This window comes from Megalops cyprinoides, chromosome 24, assembly GCF_013368585.1.
Source record: "Megalops cyprinoides isolate fMegCyp1 chromosome 24, fMegCyp1.pri, whole genome shotgun sequence".
In the NCBI taxonomy this organism is placed as follows: domain Eukaryota; kingdom Metazoa; phylum Chordata; class Actinopteri; order Elopiformes; family Megalopidae; genus Megalops; species Megalops cyprinoides.
In genome coordinates, this window is record NC_050606.1 from 5,198,642 (window position 1) to 5,217,046 (window position 18,405).

General features: G+C 43.0%; 1 protein-coding gene across 1 annotated transcript in view; it reads right to left on the minus strand.

Moving 5' to 3' along the window:
- The window catches only part of LOC118771299 (double-stranded RNA-specific editase B2-like), an 83,983-nt gene that overhangs the window by 19,797 nt on the left and 45,781 nt on the right, over nucleotides 1-18,405 (minus strand). Inside the window, exons 2-3 of the mRNA XM_036519253.1 lie at nucleotides 13,493-13,579; nucleotides 11,317-12,218 (exon numbers count right to left, since the gene is read on the minus strand). Coding sequence (XP_036375146.1) covers nucleotides 11,317-12,218; nucleotides 13,493-13,568 — 978 coding nt within the window. The 5' untranslated portion in view covers nucleotides 13,569-13,579. The remainder of the gene's footprint in view (nucleotides 1-11,316; nucleotides 12,219-13,492; nucleotides 13,580-18,405) is intronic.

Consider the following 18,405-nt stretch of genomic DNA (forward strand, 5'->3'; position numbering starts at 1 on the left):
TTATAATCTGTTGGCAGACACACAGTATACGGTAATTCTTGATAACAAACAGCATTAAACAGACATTTTAAAACTACTGAGGGTGTGAGTTTGAGCTGCCTAGCCAGCTTTAAAATCTGCAAGATCAATTTTCATAATGCGCTAATCTGATACTGTAAGATAAAAACAGTTTACTTTTCACTGTTGAGCCAATCTTAGCTTTTCCCCCATTAATGCTTCCAGAATATCGGTTTGTGCATTTTCCTAAAGCTGTAGCAAAGATCAAAGCTTTTCTTCATGATTATTTTGGACAGTAGCCTCTCTAGCCATAAAAAACCCTCATTTTACTTGACAAATGAGGAGAAACAGCATAACTTCCAGCACAATGTGTGACATATGCCGGTATGTATTCCAGATGACTAAATTATGGAGGTAATTAATTCATAATTACTGTATGTAGTGATGAGTAATGAACTGCATTTATTGTTCCAGGGTAATTACATACATCCGCGGTACTCCAGTACATTTCAGCAACACGCTTATGAATGCAATCATGTTGCCTCATGTACAACTGCAATTTATTCACACCCCTGCTATCTTATCAGCGCTCTCCAGAGCTGTGATAACTGCCAAAAATGGGCCATTCCTTGTATTTATGTATGGAGCTATTTAGGAATTAAGCCTCCAGGTTTTAACAGTGCTTCGCCGGGCGCTGTATCTTCAGTTTTCCTCCTGGAGAACATACGGCTTTAAAAGCAATCATCTCAGTGTGCAGGCTTTGCCATGGAGGCATTTCAATATGTCAAAGTATGATATATGTCCTATTTACACAAACAAAGGAACAGAGGAAAATCTGGAAATGAAAGCTGTTTGAATTGGTTTTGAATGGATGCACTACAGTGGGAAAGGAACGGAATGTTGGAGCCTATTGAGGGCGGATTCTGGAATGATTTCATTAGAATACTGAATGATGGCCTTCCCCTGTAAACCAATCAGTTGTAAGTGTGCTGTTCTGTGTGATGTCAGCTGCACTACGTGGCTCAAAGCACTGGATTGCAGGCTCAGCAGTTTTATTTTAATCAGTGTAGACGTGTGGCTACACACCCTATACACACTTTTTCAGTTCTCCCTTTTCTCACCTGTGCTAACAAGACTTTAACTTCCAGTGCAAAAATGTTCTTCTGATTCTTTTTTTACTCAATACCCATTGACATGTAATATGCCCTTGAATGTTTTGGAATGGAGCCTTTAGGCCACAATCCATTTTGTGCTTCTTACATTTTTATTGTAAGTTATGTTGGTTTGGCTGCCAATCAGTTTTGACATTGCTTAAAAGTGACATGCATGCAGATTTGTAAGATTGACATGTAATCTTGTAACAACCAATAATGCAATAACTTTGGATAATGTAATAACTTATTTAGAATGCAATAAAATTTGCATTTATAATATATAGAGAGACAGATACTGACACATACTCACAAATGTGCGAACACACACACACACACACACACACACATAGACAATCATTTTTAACCCATTTTAGATAAGAATGTCTGCTAACTAAAGGCAAGAAAGAAAACACAATGAATAACAAAGCTAGATTCAATGTGTATCTGATACTACTAAACGCACAGAGAAAGAACCGAGAGAGTGTGTGCATATCTGCGGTGGACAACAATCGAAGCAGGCAATATAAATGCACTTAGTGTACCACAAATATCTAAACTAGAAATGTAAACTAAAGAGGAGGTGGACGTAAAGGTAACAGTGTAACATGGTGGGGGGGGGGGGGGGGGGTTCAAACTAGGCTTTAATAATTTTATAAACGTTACCTGCTTAAACTGGGGCGCATGTTAACCTGAGAGACCCACAGCGGGTCCAGTTTAGCCCAGCCACTTGGGTTATTAGAGGAGGGAACACAGGCACAAACGAGTGTGCGGCATAAATCACACAGATTGCAACCCTTGTCAGGCTTATTAATTAGCGATCAAATAAATACGTGGCATTACAGAAAAAAAGGTCATTTCAGTTATGCTGAGAACACATTTTTCCCTGCAGCTCCCGTGTCAAATTATAACTGCACACCGTACAGCAGCCAATGGGGTCACGGCCTCCACACTGAGAGCTCTGGATACACTGACTGCAGCATTAAATTGGTCACCTGTTTCTGGCCCAGTGAGGAGAACTTCCATGATTTATGGTGAATGCAACAACTTCACCAGTAAACAGCTGGATACTAATATAAATCGTTAAAGCTTGCATGGTTTGTCAGGGTCAAATTCTATGGCTGTCACAGTAAGCATGAAATACATCATGCGTTACATAGACACAGAGAGAGAAAGAGCCGAGAACAAATTCGAAGTCTAAATAGGACACCCTCTCAATAACCTTCATTATTTTCAAATACTGTATACAATGTTCAGGCACCATCACCCACAGAGGGGTTTGTCTGTCTTTCATCATTTTCTTTTATTTATTTCATAAACATAAAGCAGTAAAAAAAACAAAACTGTTTTTTTTTTTTTTATTTTGGACTTTTGGTCACACTGATTTTGGAATGACGCTGTGCTGTGCTCTTGCAACCGGAGATCAGATCAAGGATTTTGCCTGCATTTACCCCTTCAAATTAACCTTTAGCCGTACATAAAAAGAGCCAGCCCGCCCCCCCCCCCCCCCCCCTTTCCAAAAAAGGGGAGCTTAGTAATGTCTCAGATCCTGTAAAACACACAAGCTCGCGTTCATGCATTATGTATGACAGTCTGGAGAGAGAGAGGCCTTCAAAAAGCGGGACACGACCCCGCTGTAAAAGGTATCGGGCGGAGGCAGGAAATGAGAGAGCACACGCGGCGTTTTAACAAGCCACGCTGTCACTCTCAGAAAGCCGGGGCCTGCCTCCGCCTTTGCTCGCCGCGAGAGCCGCTTCCGAGACGGCTCATTAATCTCCTCATGATCCGGGAGGGCCTCCGTCCCCACCGACACGCTGGCCAGACAACGGGTCAGGTGATAACACCCACGATAGGCCCAGTCGCCCACGTCGGTGGGCCCGCTGTCACTGACTGTCCTTACTCCATCATATGGCACTGTCACTGACTGCTCTTCATACCAGCATGGATATGCAATGGGGACAACAGTGTGCTTCACTGAAAGAGAGCTGGTGGTTATTTCTTAGCATAAATCTTGGACTAGACCCTGCACTCCCACTGTACAGTAGATGCAGAAGACTGTCCGGTATCTTGCAAAAAAAAGTTATCAATTTACCAGTCATTTACGCACTGGTATAAAACATATTTCCAGTCTTGCCATAGACTGAAGGGAGGTGGACGTGACAGGAGCAACAATGATCTCGATAAAGAGTTAAACTCTCTTCCAAGACCCGCGCATATCTCATCAATTCAAATCTTAAAAGGTCTGCAGGTTTGAGTGGCAGCCTTCACATAAACAGAATCAACATGCTTCTGCACATACAAGGAATTTGACTCCGGTTCCAGTGTCCCTCTTGGTGCTTTCATGCAACGTCAAAGTGACAACCAGTGCAACAACAAATATCAGTATAAGGACAATATATTATATAATATAGTATATTAATTATACATATATAATATCAGGACAGTAGCGACACAGCAAACAACAACAGTGCAAGACACACACATGGAATAATGAATGAGGTTTGAGGATAAACAATGTATGAGTTTACTTAAGCTAAAAAGTAAAACTAATCAAAACAGACCTATACCTCATAGAATACCTCTCCTTTTCTTTGTTCATCTGTCAGACTAGCTTTGATATTGTTTTTTTTTTTTGCATTTTACAAAGAGGGTGAGGAGTAAATTGTTCAGTCCTTAACTACGAATCCTTCATAACCGATGCATGACTGATGCGCCACACTGCCTCATATTTAGGAGGCTGAAAAATCAAAGACAACGCTTTCCTAATGCCGGCAGACGATTCATTCCACCAGTGAATTTCGGGAGAGGGAGAACGAATGAGATTCAACAGCTGAGGAACAGCGAGACAGAAGAGGCAGTCGACCGGAAGGCGACGATTCCGACACGCGAGAGGGAGTTGCACAAAGAAACAACACGCCCGAAAATGAAGGAGAGAAGAATGATTAGCACAGCTGTAGGAACGGGTGTGTGGGTTTTTTTTTTGAGGGGGTTCGAGCAGCGGGGGGGATCCGATGGCGTGAGCCGAGCGGCGGAGTAATGGGAGAGACGCGAGACGGAGAGAAGGACAAGCCGAGCGGAAGATATCAAAGGAAACGCTCTCGAGTTCTGCAAATCGGCAGACGCCAAATCCCACTCGCTCCGAGCGCGTCTGAAGGGCTGTGAAGGACCGCATCTTCAACATCCCTGAGCTTATGAGGAAACGGGAGGCAGCCTCGGCAATACGCTACGCGCAGACTGAGGAGTATTCGCAACTGATGAGACGAGAGCATGGAGGCAGACATACTTTTGCCTGTTATTACTTTTCAAAAAAGTTCATACTCCCCCGCGCCCCCCGGTTGTCAGCACTTCACCTGCTATGCTGATTTATTTCATAATAAACAAATGATACAGTTTATGAAATCCAGGATCTATGACAGAAATAAGATGTGCTATTGGTAGCAAAGTCATGTTCAGATGGCTATCAAACCTTTCTGCTCATTTAGCACCTGGCAAAACATAGCTGGGTGCAACACACAACCAAGGTGTCCAGTGGCATTCAATGGGCCTTGGCTTCCTAAAGGCTTGCAGCAAGCCATCTATCATGGAATATTGATGCAGTTCCACTGCACTGCCACACCTGACATTAAGGTGTTTTTTTTTTTTTCCCCCCATTCAGCACAGCCAGTGAGGGATCGTGGTGAAAAGGCACGCTCCACACTGTTTGGAAAGCAGGGCCGGCCCTGGCGACTTCTCGTTTGAGCGGTTTGTCATCTCTGTTTTGCCTCTGCTCAGCGTTTATCGGGACCGAAGAGGACAGGTCAGCTTTTCCCAGCCGCGTTTCAAACATCCGTTGTCAGAAATGTCTCCTGCATATTAAATATGGCACTCTTGATACTGCTCAAAATTCGATTATTTACTGCTTCCATTGAGGAAAAAAAAACATATTCAGGAATTGTTTCAGGCCACAAAATAGTGGCTCCCAAAATAGCATGAGAACAAGAAAGCCTGTAAGTGGATTCTAAGAGACATTAAATGGCACGAGTACACTTATTGCCTTTATGTGTTGTCCACAAAAGGGAAAACTTTCATGGAAAATAGTGAAAAAAAAAAAAATAGATGCAATTTAAGTGTACTTGGATGTTCCAAACAAAGATTTGGGAGAAGAATTTTCAGACAATCCTTAAACAATTAACCAAACCAAAACAAACCAGTCCCACCCACAACTATAGAGATCCCACTCATCAATTCCTTTCCGTGTCAGCTGTTCACAGCACCCCTCCTCCGCCCCATCTCCGCCCTTTTCTTTTCCCCGATTATGATGTCCACACAGGGGGTCAACAAATTCGGCCCATGGCCAGGTGTGATCCCTTCTTCAGGCTCCAAGCCAAATAAAAACACCACTATAACCACATCACATGCAACCTCACGCTTTGATGGCTTTGTATGGAAGTTTATATCTACTGAATGAAAGCATGTTGCCAAAACAACATGGTTATTTTGTGAGCAATAAAACCACAAAACATATACTGTATTTTGTTTAAGCATGCATTACACTTTGACTGCATGTCTTATTTGGCATATTAGACACTTCTCCAAGAACTTTCTGTATCCCAGTAATATTTGAACTGGGACTGAGCCTCTCCTACCTCTCCTTAACTGTACTTAAATATTGAGCAGTACTGCCTCATTTTGCCCCCTTGCACATTCTGTACCTTTAGAAACAATTTTTCAGTCTAAGCCTTGCATTACTAGTTAAAAAACTTCTCCATGCTGCCATCATCAGCTCTCTGTGATACCTGGAAAACAAAACATGCATGATATGCCATTCCGTTTGGTGATTTCAGCCTTTGATTTTGTTAACTGATTTCCCTTGATTTCTCAAACCGTGTAAAACATACGCCAGCGCTGCAGAACAGCTTTAACAGCCTTAAAGGTCAAATAAGAGACGGTCCATTATGAGCCCAACCTTTTCATGAACAAATTGCTTCCCTGGAATGTGAAAACATTATTCTATGACTGGTAAGGAGAGAAAAAAAGAGATACTTCATCATCAATCGAACAATACAATGGAACTGCAGTTCTACTTCTCGAATCTGCTAAATGTCATTTCTTCTCTTGCCAAAAATGAATTAAAAAGAAACCATAGAGGATGTCCATATTTAGGTTCATAATATTTTCAGATACTAAGAGGACACTGAGGTGATAATTTATTCATGTACGGACCCAGTGCTATACAGGTCATTTTGAAATGATCCCACAGTCAGAATGCCCTGAATAACAGTCCCCCATGTCTGATTCTTACGCCACCTTGTTCACAACAAGCTTTTTCACACTGTTTCACCTCCTCATGAAATACACATAAGCTTGTTTCTGTAAGCTTGGGCTATCCTTATCCCAAAAAAAAAGAGGTGTTGATATCACCTGTATCTGCAAACGTCTGACAAGGTCACAGGTGATGGGGGTGTTAAGCAGTTTCCCCTCCAGCCTGATGTGGTTTTCGCATCTCCACATTCCGAAGTTCCACCTCTTTAAATCTGCACTTTAGAACTGTGCTCTCTCGCTAATTTTGCTGCTGTAATCTTAATTAATGAGTCTCGCCCAATGATAATGGAGAGGCTATTTATATTTTGACAGATTGGGAGTCAGAGATTAAAAAAGCAAAAACACCCTGCAAACGGCTTGCGGGCAGAGACTGGTCACCTTCATGTGTGTGAAATTGTTTTTAATGCAGATTTTTGAAATTACTCGGACCATGCTCTCTAAATCAAGACGACACCTGAGGTTTCGTATTTTGTTTTGTGGCGATGGGGGCTGAAAAATGCACAAATGCAAGGTGGGGGTGGGGCTGGGGGTGGGGGCGGGGGGGGGGGGGGGTTGTGGGGGGGGCAGCATCCCACACGCTCATGTTCAGTTCACTCAAGGTCTAGATAGAAAATTGAAGTAATGATAGAAACTCTATCTCCTTTGCCATTTATTGATATATTAACAGTAACCAAGGGGGGGAGGAGCCAATATGGAAAGGTCAGCTACCTCACACATTCTTATCAGTAATAACACTCAGTTCTGAAAATTTCCAGTCTGGAAAACCAAAAACACTCACAGCCCAAGGGAATCATTCTTCTCTTCTATATCTTCAGATGAAGTACAGTTTCTACCTTTAAAATGGATTTTGTCTTAGGCAGGTCATAGTTAAATGTTGGAGAGTTTATTGAAAGGCAGCTGGACTAGTTCTGTGAGATACCAAATCAAATAGAAACTCTTCAGCTGGAAGTACAAAGCATTTCTACCTTTTGTTAAGGTCTATTTAATAAGTGTGTGCTTGGAACTGTAATTTAAACTACTGTAATTATGCCCCTATGGTTAATTTTCAAATGCATACTTATTACTCTAATATTTCAGACATCCACCATAGATTCATTCTCCTACAGAACATACATATGGGTGGAATGTTGAATATTCATACGCTAGTTAAGCGATTTCACTGAGAGGACATACCCATTGGTCTCATTAATTGCCATATTAATTTTTCAGTTAACGCTGCATTGGATTTTTCAGTTGGAGTGACACACTGGGCAGTGGCCAGAGGGGTCTGGTAATGGACTTAATTTGGCTCTCCTCATTATCGTAGCACGTTCCGAAAGGAGAGGTGTGTGTCTGGAAAAGTTTGGACCAGAGGAGGAAAACGCTCCCTTCGGCTTGCAGGTGCAGCGTGTTCTGAGCGGGGCTATCTGCGTGTGTCATTATTTGGAGCTGGGTGGAGATGTGGGTGTGCGCGTTGCACAGGTGCGCGCAGTCAGCCCGAGGATCCAGATCTTTGTGTGGAAGAGGTAAAACGCTGGGTGTAAAAGCTATTGTTCGTTTCTGCCAGAGGAGGATCAAACTGGCGTAGCAAGCTTCACCCCAAGATACCCCACCAGAATTCTGCATTGCTGGACTGCTGGCTCTCAAAGTGCATCATTCCCGTTCTCTTTTCACCCCTCCCTCACTTCATTCTTTCTTTTACATCACTCCATTACTTTAAAGTCGTTTTCTCTGTTGACACTGGTTTTTGAGGAAAGTATTCATCCCTTCATGGAGTCTGATATGGTTTTTTTGGATAAGGGAACCAGGCTGCCACCCACGCCCTCTACTTTCTTTCTTGCAAGCTTGGTGTTTTGCCTTAGAAGTGGTGTTGAGCGGAGATGCGCCTGTAACCTACCAAGATGCGGCATTACCATTGTATCCTGGGTAAAATGCTTAAGTCACTTCCGCAAACATCCAGCTGTATTAAATCAAGTTGAATGAGCTTAGCAGACGCTACTACCCAGAGCGGCTTAGTGACAAAGCCCACAATAATTACACGTTATCCATTTAAACAGCTGGATATTTGCTGCGGGAAGTACCTCGCCCAAGGGTGCAACAGTATCGGCCCATCTGGGAATTGAACTGGCAATCTCCGGGTTATGGTGCCTGCCTCTCACCAGCCCTCCACACTACTGCCGTACTGCAGATGTATGAATGGGCAACATGTCAAATGCGAGTGATGTATGTCCTGTTGCTTACGAGTGTCTGCTATGCTAACAATGTACACAACGGAAATACCCCCCAGCTTTGTTAGGGATACTAAATAAAGTAAAATCAATTTTCTGGAATTACACCTAATCTGCATGATCTGTTGAAGAAGTCACTTAACCATATGTTAAAAAAACACCCCCCTCCCAAATCATAGAGAGCTGTTAATAACATAGCAGATTTAAGCAATGTGGCATCTGGTTGATAACACCTCAACTTCAACAGATGGGTGCAGTGAAAACTCCTTATAAAATCTGTTACATGCAGGGATGCATACAATTACAAGAAGGGAAGCAGCAATAATTAGCATATTTGTATTACAAGATGTATTTTCACATATACCATAAATATACTTGTAATATTACTGAATCCTGCTAATTTACCATTTAAGCTGATATTTTATTGCTCCTGCTTTTTAAACACTATGATCTCATGTTTACTTACTTCAGTCTCACTCATTTCTGTCATTCTGAGTATCACTTCCTGAATTATGAGATAAATTATTCTGAACAGAACTTATGACAGCTGTGTTTACAGAATAGCCTTTGGGGAAGGTGCAGATGCACACATGTACAGTAAATTCACACTGAAGGTAAGCGGTTGGTTAAATATTTCTGCAGAAGGGTGATGCCGTGCCCCCATATTGAAATTATCAGTGCAATACTTTCATCAAACTTATTGTCTCTTTTCATTTCGTTGTATCTGCCTGGCCTCAGTTATCTGGTGAATATAAGATGCCCAGAAGCAGTGGTTTCAGCTGTACTGTAGGTTGGGACTGAAATCCATCCAAATATGTTATACCTCTTCCACAGACATTCACATCAATCAAGCTAAATACTATATGTGCTAGTGCTGTTGTTGTGCTAGTGCTGTTGTTTATTTAAATATTTAAAAATCTTTTAATGTATATTATGTTGTGTTTTAATAAGGGTGGGTGACAGAAAACGTTTAGTAATTGAATGTGTTGAGGGCTTTGAAAGTTTGGGAACCCCTAGTCTAAAGGAAAGAGAGGGAATGTCAGGACTGCCTCTTTGTGCCCTACATAATGTAGAACAAAGCAGTAGTTTCCTGCATCTCAGGGAGAACAGAACAGTGGTTTCCTACATTCAGAGAGAGCAAAGTAGTGGTTTCCTGCATTCAGAGAGAACACAGTTGCGGTTTCCTACATCTCAGGGAGAACAGAGTAGTGGTTTCCAACATTCAGAGAAAACAGTCGTGGTTTCCTGCATTCAGAGAGAACACAGTTGTGGTTTCCTGCATCTCAGGGAGAACAGAGTAGTGGTTTCCGACATTCAGAGAAAACAGTCGTGGTTTCTACATTTCGCAGAGAATGGAGTGGAGATGATTATTCTGATGGATGAACCTAACTCCTCTTCTCCAAACCATTCAGCTGAGACAACAACTGAGGGATTCCCTGTCTGATATATGTCCTTCCCCACTTCAAACAGCATTCCCCAAGAGCAGCCCAAGTGTCTGACTTTCAACACTTTCCACAGGCAGCGCATTTCCGGGGCTAAAACAGCACGACAAATCCTCTTAAAAATCCCTTTTAAAACCATAACGAGAGGAGAAAGGAAAGTTTCTCTGAGGCGGACACGAGCAGGTTTGTTTGGGTGATGCTGCCAGAGAGAGGGAGGGCAACATTTGCCAGGCGGTTTCTGTAGACCAGGAGAGAATTTTAATAGGACATACTCCATTTAGTAACACGCAGAGCAACTCGGTCACAAAGGACGAATTCAGAAGGGCTATTTAGAGGACTCAGCCTCAAGACTTTAGGTGTACAGCAGTCTGGTAATCCTTCAATATGTACACACGGAAAATGCCATGAGAATAAAACAATGGTTTACTAGAATTTACAGTTTGCGCAGAGCTAATTCCATTACTTCATGTTGAAATGATTATCTACAGGAAAATGTTATTCACAAACTGCAAAAGCAAAGGTATTTATTCACAAACTGCAAAAGCAAAGGTATTTATTATACAGCTATGTTTAAAAGACAAAAAAATAACAGGAAACAGTTCCCTAATTCCAAAAGACAATTATTTCTCCGCTTTGAAATTCACTGGGTAAATAGGTCTGTCCTAAAAGCCACTGTGAAATTTTCGAAAACGAGTTTCCCTATTCTGACTTCCATCTACATATTACTCATTTCAGAAAGATATTGGGTTGTGGCTCGACTGCTTGCTTTTTGCCTCGCCATTTCCTTTGAGCTGGAAATTGAATTAATGCTTAAGAGATTGAGATGCCACACATAAACAAACCAAAAAAAAACACTCTCCCAATTACACCTCAATAAATATACACAAAATCTATTTCAAAGCTATTGCATTTTCTTCTGGTGTTGGACACAAGAAACGGGTACAATTTTCCTCATTAACTTAGCATGCTTTTTATTCCATCTAAACAGATCACAGCACTTTAGACTTTATTTGTCAAGTTAGCTTTCCAATTAATGGAGGAAATCTGCATGAAACTCAAAGACATGTTTCCGTCCAAACTCAGCTAACTGGCAGTCCTCAAATGCTCTCCCACTCTCACACCTTATCACTGTCTAAAACTTGGCTCTCCCTGAATGGCTCATTATTGACTGCCATAATGAACAGAGTATCTGCCGGGTGACCAGTTGGCCATGCTCACCTGTGGTAAATGTGGGCCCTTGGTCCTGCTGGCCGTGTGCATGCCTCTCCTCTCTGGCCCCAGCCCAATGCCAAACAGGGCCTGCAAAGCCGCCTGTGCAGCCTGGGTCTTTGCCAGCTTCTTGCTGCGCCCACACCCCTCGAATATCCTCCCATCAACCCTCACTGCCATCACGAAGCTCCTGACCCGCCCGCTCCCGGTGCCATCCGCGAGGCAGGCGTACCTCAGGCCTGGCCGGAGCTCGTTCAGCAGCGCCACCGGGCTTTTCCCGCCCTCCGGGCAGGACGGCGCCCCCTGCTGGTTCGAAATGGCCTGGACCTGCCTCAGGTCCAGTGTGTGGCAGGCCACCCTGCCGTGCCAGCGAGGGAAGCCATCGCCGCATGCCAGGGGCTCGAACCCTTTGAAGAGGGTGTCGGGGAAGTCGGCCTGGTCGGAGGTGAAGTCGGTGGCAGGATCTCCCAGGCTCCCCATGGAGAGGTGGGCCTGGGAGGCGTTGGGGAACTGGATGAAGGACTTCAGGGCAAGCTCTGCCGCCCTCATCTTGGCCTTCTTCTTTGTGGGGCCCGTGCCCTCGAACGCGAGTCCGTTCACCTCCACCCTGATGGCAAACAGAGGGGCATGCACGGGTCCCGTCTGGGAAACCATTTTGTACTGCAGGCCGGGTTTCAGCTCGTTCAACTGTACGAGGGCGTTCTTTGGTGCAACGGACCAGGAGAGCTTCTTGTAGACCGTACATACTGGGCTGCCGTTTCCTTCCTCCAGCGGCCGCTTCCTTTTCAGACAGGAAGTCCCGCCTCTGGGGATGTCTGGGCGAAATAATGACTGGCGGTGCCTGGGTCCAATGGCACAGTCCTCTAGGTTTCCAATGTCCCGATTCTCCTTCACTTCTACACTGCTGGTACCTGAAGAAAAATAAGTGTCAGACCTGGGAATAAGTACAAAAGCATTTTTCACAAATGGACAACAAAATTACATTACGTAAAGAAGAGGCATTCATCATCACTCAGAATACTGCAGAAAAGATGTTAGAGGTTATTTACAATGTCGTTTTCATGAATGGAAGATAAAATGTTTAAAAAGGGAACATCTGACAGGTCTTAAAATACTGGTTGATGGGGTACACAGTAGTTCGCAATAGATCTGGGAGGAGGTGGTTTTGTTGTAACCACTGCCTCAGCTCTGAAGTTCAGGTTGAGGATCTCTCCTCCCCCAGTACACATTATGTATTGGTAGCTCCTAGTTTTACTGTGAGGAAACTTGCTTCAATGATTTCAAGATCATTTTCCTAACATACTGAGGAATTCACAGCCTAGCCCCACCGTAATTGTCTGATCTCATTTTACCATATACTCCAGCTCACACCATAGCAAGGAGAGTGGCCTGTTAACCCTCGGCAGAATCCATCTGAAGACAGCTGGTAACGGATAATTCAGTTACCAGGCAACCTTCCGATGGGACTCTATGCTACGGCCAACCAGAGATTCAGATTCAGGTATTTTTTTTTTTTTAATCTTGACTCCAGACACATCCTTTTGGCCTGGCATTAGACTCCTGCTCATAACACTTAAGGCCCTACTGCAACTAAAGGCACTATATACTTCTGTTTTCATCATACTGTGTTGAACTGTGAGATGTGCACCACAGAGGAAGAAACTCTCTTGTCTCAGTTACAGAGCTCAAAAAAGAATAACAATTTAACACTTGATTTCAGCGAAATCATAAAATTGCCCGGGGAAGTATAAAACACAGAATCAGCCATCGCAAGTCGGTCAAATGTTACTGCAATGTACGTTCCAACTTAGTTCATGACCCGGTAATCTTTCAAAATTATGGTCCCTTAATGTAAACCTACTGAACCAGCGATGGAATGAGCACTCCAGTCATGTTTAGAGTTTAAAAATGTCATATGCTCAGTGCCGATCTACAATTAAGATTCGCGAGAAATTGTAAAGAAAGTCAATGGTGCCACAGCATGAAATACAAAGCTAACAACATAAAATCAACCAAACAAATTCACATTTTATTCCATTAAGAACCTCTGAATAATGCTTTTGACCTTTTCGCTTACTGGGCAGGGCATGAATGGCATATTTAGATAATGCGATGATAAACATATTAAAGATATTCCACGCAGATTTTATTCAATAAGAAAGGCAAAAGGTGAAACATTACTCACTTAAAGTGTCTTCATCTTCTGTGCTTGTGGTCCCAGTGCTCAAATACTTGAAAGGACCAATGAATGCAGACAACATGCTGACTTTCTCTGAAATCAAGCCAAAGAGAGAGAGAGAGAGAAACACAATACCAAATTAACTTAATAGGACACTCCCTTTTTCAAATGCAGAGCATATAATATGAATTGCTGGGCCATTTAAGCAATGTCTTGCTGTTATTCGCCGAGCACTGTGTGTTCTTGTATCATTTTATAGCGGTTTCCCGTTAAAGACATCGTTCTGTTCGGTGGTTCCCATGAAGAGTGAAATTGACAGACTGAATGGGGTGCTCATTAGCCCTCGCCAGGGCCTATTTTGTAACGATCAATAGCTTTAATGGTTGCACAACAGCAAGAGAAGGTGATTAAAGCAAATGAACCGGGTCATTTTGACAAAGATGGGAAAACAGAAAGGCACAGTGCTTCAAGTTAATCACTGTCTGTGGTGTATAACAATCCGACTGCTGTTGCCGATGTCTGTCTTCTTCCTGCTTGGGACTGGGATAGCTGGTATATTTTGCTGTTTGCCGACTTTGCGAGAGACACCGTGCAGTATATGGAAGCTGTTGTTTTTTTGTCTTTTATCACATATCTGCGCTAGTGATGTTGTCCGATCTTTCTGTGGAATTCCATATTCCACATGAAAGTTCTGGAACTGTACAGGGAACAGCTCGTGCTTCCTGATATACTTCAGTATGCATTATTGAGTGAATATTCAGAACGCTGAAGGCCATGTTTTGGATGAAAATTTCTTTAAGAATAAAGCTCTTGTCAGAAACATAATGAATGCACGCATTCTTGCTGAAAAGAACTTGAAAGATTTTTTTCCCCACTGAATGATCCAGCGCTGGAGGCACAGTAAGGACTTCAGAATGACGCTCATAGATGCTTACTAAAAAGCAATTTGAGAATATATCATCCCAGAAACTTGGGCTATAAGCAGATATAACTTTTTAGTTGGATGTTTTGTGGCATTAGTATTATACAGTAAATTTACCAATTTATAGGTTCAACTTTAATAATGAATCAACTTTTTAATATCCATTTTCACAGACAGAAACTCATAATAAAACTGGATGGTATCTTTCAGACTGTTCACTTTCTACAACGATCGCATGCAGACTGTTTCTTTTCAAACATACTTTTGTTTTGATAATAATTTGATAAATATCACTAATCCCAAACAGAAAAATACAAAGAAAGCCACCAAAATAACTCAGGTCTCTGCTCAGATGCATTGAAACTACTTTGACACCAGCCAAAAAAGCACATCCAGGCAATACCATTTTTACAGGCAGCAAGATAACGAACTGAAATCCAATGATCTCTCCTTCCTAGCTCTGGACACTGGACCGGGAATTAAAGCTGGGATGTAAAATGGTTTATGCTGGTCAGGACACCATGGTTACCATCCTTTTTTCTTAGTGATGAGCACAGTGTGGGATCCATTATGACCACAGTGAGTCAGAGCTTCAGTTTTAAACGCACCATTTCAAAGACAGAACCCCCTAGAGCACAATGTCCCCATCACTCTGTTGCAGCTATCTGACTATATCCAAATGTAGCGGAGCTGAAGTGATTAGCTCGTGTGAGTCCTGCGTAAAGCCTTAGGTAGCGGGTAGCAGGTAGCCGAGTGGTTGCAGCGGCTACGTCACTCCCCCTGAGACCTGGTTAAGTAGCGTTGTCGCCGACAGGCTAACGGCAATTTGCCTTTAGCTCAACTGGCAACGACGCTGGCTTTAAGGGGTTGGCAGCGAGCAGTAAGAAACTCGCTCGCTCGCCGACCCACGTAACATCACATTAAAAACACAACGCAAGAGACCACCCGTTACATTGGTGCCGTGACTCGGATCACTGGCTAAAGCACAGCTTGGCCGCCAGTGGTCGCTGAGGAGTCAGAGGAGGTCAAAGGGGGGTGAGTGTAGCGGAGCTGAAGTGATTAGCTCGTGTGAGTCCTGCGTAAAGCCTTAGGTAGCGGGTAGCAGGTAGCCGAGTGGTTGCAGCGGCTACGTCACTCCCCCTGAGACCTGGTTAAGTAGCGTTGTCGCCGACAGGCTAACGGCAATTTGCCTTTAGCTCAACTGGCAACGACGCTGGCTTTAAGGGGTTGGCAGCGAGCAGTAAGAACCTCGGTTCGAAACTCGCTCGCTCGCCGACCCACGTAACATCACATTAAAAACACAACGCAAGAGACCACCCGTTACACAAAACCGCCTCTGAATGGAGTCATGGATAAAGGCTACATTAGCATTAGAAACAGAGACTCATCGGACGCATTGGACGCATGGACGCACGGTCCATTAGCTAAGTGCACAACACAATAAACACCATGGAGCCCTCCACAGTTTCACAGGAGCCTTGACACAGCAGTAATGCGCAGAAATTAAAAATCAAAAGGGTTTTACAGATTTGACAACTTGCTGTCCCTTGGGTCGGCCTCAGTCTGGCGTGGGAGATGACTGGAGATGACTGGAGCAAAAGGCCAGCGTTTTAAAGCTGGAAAATCATCAGCGTGTTTGGCGTTTCCTGTTCTCAGAGGAGTTTCAATCGCAGAGCTCCATTTCATGACTGCCCATGAAAAGCAGTTTTATCTAATTTTGTTTAAACCTCATTTATTGGGTCCAGATATCTTGTTTTATCGAGACAATGCAGCCCAGTTCCTGGTATATATGAATTTAAGACATTAAACATAAAAATAATTATAACATCAGCAGTAGAGTAGAAAATAATGTTTAACCCATAGAATAATGTAATTCAGTTTGCTCAAGTGCAACACAATAGGCCATTCAATTGCATCAGTTGGATTCATGTCTGTCTATGCGATAAAATGTATATTCACTGGTACTGGATGCCTACATGAAACACATAAGACCTGCACCCACACACTCCCATGACCTGACTGGACTTACACCTCCTCTACACACACCAAATCTACCGACGGGTACAAATAAAGTAACCTTGACCTTGACCTCCTCTGTTGCAAATGCAGAGAGCATGTGTGTGTGTGTGTGTGTTTGTGTGTGTGTTTGTGTGGGGCTAACAGCACCATTCATTAGGGACCGTGTGACAATGGGGGTGAAACAGTCATCCGATATGTCTCACAATTACACAGAGTCCTGCATGCTCCGTAACCTGGTGAATAAAGATAATCAGAATGTAATTTCACAGGGTTCAACCATGATCCTTTCCCCCCGCTGGACAGAGTTCATTTACAGAGTCAAACGAGGAGCTTGTGTCAACCCTCATTTTGCAGTGTAATTAAGGCTGAAGATTATCATGTTTTTGCAGCCATTAAAAAAAGTCCTAAATGTAATTCTAGCAAAAGTAATTAGATACATGGTGTTGTTTGACTTCTGACACATGCAGTAAATGTAATTTGAAAATTTCATTCTATCCATAAAACCATCCATTGTGACAAAGGTGCTATGTATATTACAGAAAATTAACACACACACACACACAGACACATATGCACGTACACATGTATGCGCACATGCACACGCACATACGCACATACACACACACACAGTGCCTTTGTAATGCTGAAGGGATATAAAGAATAAATGCATAAAAATGTTTAGATTTTTTGTCATCTTCAATGTCATTGTCAATGACATGAGACAAAGCTGAGAGGAACGTGGCAAAGATTCATTAATTCAGCAATGTCGTGGCTGCGGCACAGTGACACTAGCACAGTAGACTCCAACATCCCGTGAGGTTTCATCTTTTTTTCCCCCTCCGTCACAGAATTTAGTGTGTAACAAGACCCTCTGCCGTGATCTGTTTCCCATCATGCGCTGGGGTTTAGCTGGAGGGGAACCCTCTGTACTCTCTGAGTGACATTTTAACAGATGACTACGAGACACGGTGGAGGACTCTTAAGTTTCGACCTCTGGTCTCGTTGAGCCATATCCGACTGTCACCGAGAGCAATGATTTATCAGCTGTCACACCACTTTGTGGGCCAGGCTCAGAAAGTACTCATCTCTTTCCCCTTTGTAGGCCAGTCACAGGCACAAAGGTCCAGCAAACCTCCCTGTAGCCTTCTAAAATGGTAAACACGGTCTGGTGGGGCATACCACATAGTTACACTGCAACAGAAGTCAAGCCCCTTACTGGGCATCCTGTGGAAATGGGAGCACTGACTTTGAGCAAACATTTACTTCTGTCTACTTCCAACTGTACTCATCTGAGCAGAGTGTGCACTGGAAACAGGTAGCAGAATTCAGGTACAACTTTCTCCTCTCACAAAATAATTACAGGCCCAAACTTGGACCATTTTGCCTTCTCTTCCTTTTATTTGATTCTTCTCCATCTTCTCTCTGATTTTACTTCTCTCTTAATCTCACAAATCCCTCAGTTCAGCTTTTAACAGTTGTCCAGCGATGGACTGTCCTGTCTGGAGGGATAGCCCAAATTATACTTACCCCACAGCTAGCAGCTTCTGTTTCATTGTAGGCAATTGCTTTCATCTTAAAAAAGGAACCAAATCTCTTGCATCAACAGACCACAAGTCAGTACATGCACATTTAGTGATATAGGTCCATCACTCAGAGTATTGATATGACAAGGTTTTCAGGATACAGAAAGCCTGTGTCAATCATATGTAAATTACACACACATTTACAAAGTAAACTAGTAATTTAGTCATGGGGTGCATTAATCTGCCACTGGTTTTATGGAGAAATGTGTGAATGCTGGAAGTGTTTTTGTCTGAGGAAAGATTGAGCATGGCAAGCATGCCAATGCCAAAACACAGCTGTTATGTTTTCGGGAATGATCAACATATTTAACCTTCAAAGTTTTTTTCAAAATAATGTGGCACTGCAATTCTTATATGAAGCACACACTTAAAGCAAAGCACCGATTGATGATTTT